We start from the raw sequence: 7,353 nt of genomic DNA on the forward strand, positions 1-7,353 counted from the left end.
AGTTGCTACAGCTGTAGATGGTAACTCCAATTTGTATCCAATTGCATTTGGAATTGCTGATTCTGAGAATGATTGTTCATGGGAGTGGTTTTTTATGCAACTTAAGATGGTTATAGCTGATGAAGAAGGTTTATCATTTGTGTCAGATAGACATACATCGATTGCTAAATCAATTGGAAACATCTACCCATTGGATAAACATGGTATTTGCATCCACCACTTGATTAGTAATGTGATAACATATAATAAGGGCAGAGGTGTCGCTGGTATGGTTGCAAAAGCATCAAAAGCTTATAGAGTTGCTGAGTTTGAGAAAGAGTTTGCGCTAATTAACAATATTAGTCCTGCTATTGGAAGTTATCTAGAGGAAGCCGATGTGAGAAAATGGGCTCGCTGTCATTTTCCGGATTATAGATATGACATTAACACCAACAATGCGGCTGAGTCAATCAATGCAGCTTTGAGGTCACCCAGAGAGTATCCAATAATTCATTTGTTAGACAGCATCAGAGAAATGATGACACACTGGTTTTATGAGAGTAGAGAGTTAAGTGCAAAGCAAAAAAATCCTTTAACTGTTGAGGTGGAGAAAAAGATTTCAAGAAGAATAGAGAAAGGTAAATTCATGAACGGTTATCCGATGAGCAGATCCATGTTGCAGGTTAAAGGTAATGGAGTAGATTACATTGTTGACTTAGAAAGAAGGACTTGTTCATGTGGAAAGTTCAGCATAGGAAAATTCCCTTGTAGACATGCTATAAAAGGAGCTTTTGATATAGGCAAGGATCTATATCCTTATGCTGATGATGTGTATACCGCTACCGCATGGAGATCGCAATATGAGGAAACTATCAATCCAATAGGTGTTCCTGAAGAAGAATGTTGAGTCCCACAACATGTTGAAGATGCAAAAGTTCGACCACCTGAAACAAGAAGACATCCTGGACGGCGCAGAAAAAAGAAGGTATGAATCCGCTGAAGACAAGATAAAATCATCACAAAACTCACAAGGGTCAAAGAGACATAAGTGTAGGCGATGTGGCAAAGAAGGGCATAACAGAACGACATGTGATATCGTCATATAACAATGGTTTGTGCATCAACTTAAGATTCATGTTCTTGAATTTTTAGTGGATTTCATTTATATTTACGGTACTCTTTTTGTTTTCAGGTAGTTGGTGTTATTTCATAATCACGCAAAGACAAACAAAAACGTTGTTTAGGTTGATCACTTCGATTTTTTTCTTCTTCGATTTTCTTCTTGTTTTATTATCTATCTCTTTGGTTTAATGTGATTTTAGAGCTTATTTCTTCATTTTTTGTGCATATCTAGTATGAAGCTAAAAATTCATTAAAAATATACGATTTAAATATTGCATATCCAGTAAGGAGATAACAACATCAAGAAATTTCAAAAGACATGAGTCTCTACATTGTGATTCAGCAATTTAAAAATACATTAGAAAATCAATAAAAGAAAAACGTGGCAACTAATGAAAAATAAAAGTGTAAAGACACTAAAAAATTAGCAAAAGTGCATAAATTTCACCAGACTTGTCTGCAGACTTCACCAGACTTGTCTGTAGACTTCACCAGACTTGTCTACAGACTTCACCAGACTTCACCAGACTTGTCTACAGAATTCACCAAACTTCACTAGACTTCTCTGCAGACTTCACCAGATTTGTCTACAAACATCTCTAGACTTCTTCATACTTGTCTACAGACTTCACCAGACTTGTCTGCAGACTTCACCAGATTTGTCTACAAACTTCACCAGACTTGTTTGCAGACTTTACCAGATTTGTCTACAAACTTCTCCAGACTTCACCAGACTTGTCTGCAGACTTCACCAGATTTGTCTACAAACTTCTCCAGACTTGTCTACAGACTTCACCAGACTTCACCATCAATGAATTTCTGAACTGTTTAAGACCCTTTGTGTTGTTTGTTTGTTTCAAAGATAACACCATCAAGAAATTTCAAAAGACCTGAGTCTCTACATTGTGATTCAGCAATTTAAAAACATTAGAAAATAATAAATAAATAAAATGTGGCAACTAATGAAAAATAAAAGTGTAAAGACACTAAAAAATTAACAAAGGTCTACAAACTCAGCCGCATACACTGGAGGCTCATAAGTTTTCATTCGATTAACTAGCTCAGGATCTTTTGCCGCTATCCAAAGATCGACTGCCAACTTAAAACGAGCAAACTTGATGTTTTCATCGTCAATCAAATCAAAGGTAGATTACGCATGTGACACTCGATATACTTCAGGGCATAAACTCCACAATCACAATTTGAGCGATTTAATTTAGGTGGCATAGGGACCTCAATGATCTCGTATTGACTCAACAACGGAGCTTTCCCATCAATTTTTTTGTGAATCTCCTTCACAAGACGAGGGATGACATTGGCGAATGACTCAACGTGTCTTCTATTGTGGTATTGATTACAATCGAAGACTTCAATTATTCTTAGGACGAAGTTAATGCAAATTGAGATCCAATGATCATCGTTAGTGAAGACCGGTGCATAAATTCTGTCCAAATCTACAGCCCAGCTTTTTCCTGTCTTTCCATGAGATGGCAATTCACCTTTGGCATAGCCTAACAAAATTTTATTCCAAGTGTGGGTTCATCCTGCCGATCTAAACTTGAAGTACTCGCTTTTGATGTGCACGCTAAACTGACAATTCATGAAACCAACACGATCCAACTTTAAGCGGCCTAAAGATGTATGCTCCCGAAATATATACATCATTGCATCCATTTCCTAAAAATATTTAAAGAAAGAGGTTTGTCCAACTTAAAATAAGGTTGTACGTTCTTTTGGAAAATATAAAGTATGATTTTTCAAAATATTGACACATACCTCGTTTCCAAGCCATTTATTGCCCATCATGACTCGGTCAAACAATTCTCGATCAAGTAAAGTTGGACCCAATTGAATGTTTTTGTAAACGTAAAACAATTGTAAGGTTACAAATTTTTTTTGATAAATCATAACATGTATATAAAAATGTATGAATCACGTACTCGAGATGCCTACTCCACTCTTCAAAAGCATTTCATACATCATCAGCAACAAAAGTCAACACCGCATCCGGTTCATCTTTACCCGCGTCTCAGGGACTCAGTATGGGATCAAATCCGGTCACAACAGACTTTTGAGATAAGTGTCCTATTGTGTTCTTTAGGTAGTCTTGTGTATCTACATTAAGGTTTATCTCAAGAGGCAGAGTAAACAGATTATCTGATTCAAACAGTTCAACCTGTCAAAAAAAATTAAAATTAAGAAAAGCTTTGGTTAAAGTTTACAACACATAAGTTAAAAAGTATTATTTTGTGTTTACAACATACACATACAAAAAAGGATACAACAAAAGGGAAAGACCACACATAAGATTACAATATAACTAGATCGAACAAGGTATTGAGCTATTTCTTACGTACAGAAGTTTTGGGCTTCACTTGTGATGGACTAGGATCCACTTCTGCTGGACTAGGATCCATTTATGCTGGTCTGGATATCAAGGCCTTGATATCTGATACATCTTTCTCCAATGTTTGCAATCGTTCCCCAAAGGTCTCTGTGGAGCTATTGAAAGAAGAGTCAATCAACTCCTTAAAGAACCGCTTCATGTCATCTCCACAAGAACAATGAGAAGTTGATGCTCACTGAGATAGCACCATCCTTTTGCGTGTCTCTGCTCCATGATCGACTTGCTTCTTCTTCATCTTCTTCAAGCTAGACACTTCTGGGGTATTAGGTTGCTTCTCACCACTCTCCAAACCAACCGAAACTTCATTGTCCCCTCCAACAGTCTGAGATTATTTTTCAACATCCTCAATATTATCATCTTCCACACCATATCCTTCGACACTCTCCCAAATATGATCTCCAAAATCGTAGCTAGATCTGATCAAAGCATCCCAGTTGTCCACTTCACAATCTTCAATTTCATCACTCCTCAAATATTCAATGGACTCCAATACATCAAAGTTTCTGGTGGAGGAAATGTATGCATGAACAACATCCTGCGAAAACAAAAACAAAAAATCAATTCAACATACATTCATGTTCGTTTATCAATTAGTAAAAAAAATTCAACATATTCGAATATATTCAAAAAAAAAACTAGTCAACTAACCTTGTTTCCAATTGATTTTTCTACAAGGAGGAGTTCATCATATAATACTTTTGCAGCACCTTTCCAATTAGAGCATAGACAAACTGTAATCTCTTTGTCAATCTTCTCTCCCATAAGTTGTCCAATGACAGGAATGGCTTCCATAACCCAAACTTGAATAGCGTATGAGAAACCATTGAGGATGTAACTTATGGGGTTCTTCAGTTTTTTTCTTGCTTCCATTATAGAGCTAACTAAATGGTCAAAAGCTACCAGACCCCAAGGATAACTCCTAACCTTCTCAAGATCCATGACCAACTTGATGTATGAATGTGGTATAGCTTTCTTCTCATCCTTAGCCACTACCAACCCAGCAATTACACAAACATACACAAACCGAATCTTATCTTCTTTTTTTCTCCACGATGGAGCTGCTTCAAGGTGGGTCTTCATCAAACTTTGAATGGTAATGATACCACCTCTCTTCAACAATTTACTCCAAAACCCATTATCATTTGTCCATTCCTCAGAATCACCACTAAATTCATCATTGAACTTTAGCCCAGTAACTACATGAAATTCTTGCATTGAGAATCTAAGCGGCTTCTTACCAAACACAAACCACAGCTCATGTCTTCGCTTAGTCACCAACTGCCTACACATGATGCTATGTATCAACCGAGCTGAGTACCCAAGACCATTCTCATACAATGCAAAAATACTGGCGAAAACTGGATCACCCTTCACAATCTCATACTTCTCTCGTAATGCATTCTTGATTTTGTTCAAAATAGACATTCGACATGAGTTATTAATCTGCCCAACTTGTGGCTCACTTCCATCTTCCATAAGCCGCTTAGGATACTTCAATTGTTCCATTCCTGCCGAATATAGTAAAATATAGTAAAATATGTTGAGGACATTGACATTTGCGACTTATGATCAGAACATGCTCTCAGCCATGGTCAGTCTCTGAAGAATATAATTGACTGGAAAGAGAATATAAAGAGGGTCATGACTGATATAGAGAGGTTTCCTGAACTAAGAAGATCAAAAATTGAAATCGAGTTTTTAAAAAATTACATAACCTTATGAAACTAAGGAATCATAAAACCAACATTTCCAATTTGAAATAGAGTTTTTTAAAAATTACATCAGCTTATGAAAATAAGAAAGTATAATAATTAGCATGCAAAAAAATTGAAATCGAGTAAAAAATCTGGGTTCAAATCTGGACATGATCACAAGAAACTAATGAAAATTTTCAAGAGAAATCCATACTGAAAATTTGTTAATTTATTTAAAATTAATGACCACAGTTAAACAAAATTAATTTCGATCAATATGGATAAATGTTCAAGAGAAATCCATACTGAAAATTTGTTAATTTATTTAAAATTATACAATTCTAGGTTGAAATCGAGATTAAACAAACAAAAAAAACCTCGAAATTTTGGTTTTCCCGATTTGGTAAAATTGAGAAATTGACCATTTAAAATTTCATACTTTTCATCGAAATTGAGCGATTAAAACTAACAAAATCAATATGAAAAAACTTAAAAGATTTACACTGAAATATGAATACGAATTTCATATGATGTTAACAGAAGCAAATGACATTGACCGATTAAAGGAAGGAAACAAAAAATTGATGAATCGCAAGAACAAGAGAAAGACAAATCAACAAGAGGACAAAATAAGAATTAAGCTTCGTCCTGATGAGCAAAGGAGGGAAAAACACTCACCGCCATCGATGAATCGCGACAACAAGACGAAGATGTCACCGCAGTCGCCGCCGTCAATGTCACCGATGTTCGGTTTGTTTTTTTTACGACTTGCTAAAAGAGAAAAAGAAAAAAAAAGTTTTAATCTTGTAGAAATCTCTTGGTAAATTAGAGGCTTAGGTTTCTATTTTGTTTTCTTATTTTTGGACATAAATTTACTTTCAAAATTTATTTATATTTTCTTATTTTCGTTTTTGAAAAATGAGGGCAAAACTGGATTAAAAAGTAAATTAAAACCTATATGACCAAACCTATAACAAAAAAGTGTAGATAGACAAAAGTTGGTAAAAAGATTCTTTTTTCTAATATTCCCTCTTTTTATCTCACGTCATTCAAGGTATTAATTTTGAGGACCCTTTTTTTCCTCTCTCTGTCTTTCCTAATTGGCGTTTTCTGATTTCTAATTCGTATATTTTCAATTTATAATTCGTTTGACAATCCATAAATTTTTACTGGTTAAGAAAAACCCAAATTCATACGAGTTTAGAAGATTAGTCTTGGTTTCGTTTTAGTATTCCTCCATATTAAATAAAAAAAACAACGTAGGAATATTATACATTGTTTGTACTATTTCAATTCGATTCCGTGTTTTCCGTTTCTGAAAGTTATGTACGACTACGAGTAAAATTCTAGCAAAACTTTTACATTTAACGTTAGAATGAAAAAAAATAAAAAAATAAAAAAAAAAATCAAACCCATTTCTTTATTTTTTACTCTATTTTGGACTAACTCTATTTTGGAGATGAGTTTTATTCCAACCTGTTTCTTTATATTTGACTCCAAAAAGGAACATTCTTAGAATAATTTTTGTATATCTTATTATTAATTTATATAATAATCATTTACTTATTAAAATTACAAATTTGACCCAATTATTTTATTTTATGCAAAAACAAAAAATTAGCATGTTCTTTATATTTCAAATTTACTATTGAACAAAAATACATTACAACAACATTCATTACAACAACATTCATGTAATATATGTTAATTGTTGAATTTTAAAATTATTCTTTATAAGTTTAAGTATAAAATAATAATAATAAACTGTATATAGATATAAAATATATATATATATATAAATTTAAGGGATTGATTTACAAAAAAAAACTCAACTCCAAAACGGAAAAATGAATTAAAAGTCTTCAAATATAGAGATCTCTATTTTGATTTTTCAAAATGGAGTAAGATTGGAGAAAGTTTTCATTTCGGAGATAGAAATTGAGATAGATGGATTAGAGATGATCTTAAGAATGAGAAACTAAGGCCATCATTAATGGGAGAACACCAAGGGTGTTCTTAGCCCAAAAAAATTATAAAAATAATGAATAGTGGCTTAGAACACTTTTTTTAGTTCTTGATGTAGAACTGATCTAAGCCCAGTTCTTATTTGACGTGGCTTCATGTGATTGGACGAGATTTTATGGAAAAAAA

General features: G+C 33.8%; 1 protein-coding gene across 1 annotated transcript; it reads left to right on the top strand.

Annotated features, from left to right (window-relative positions):
* LOC104709390 lies at positions 107–886 on the top strand. Its single transcript, XM_010426014.1, has one exon. It carries the CDS (start codon positions 107–109, stop codon positions 884–886), a length of 780 nt encoding a protein of 259 aa, XP_010424316.1.

The sequence above is a fragment of the Camelina sativa genome, chromosome 8, assembly GCF_000633955.1.
Source record: "Camelina sativa cultivar DH55 chromosome 8, Cs, whole genome shotgun sequence".
NCBI classification, from domain to species: Eukaryota; Viridiplantae; Streptophyta; class Magnoliopsida; order Brassicales; family Brassicaceae; genus Camelina; species Camelina sativa.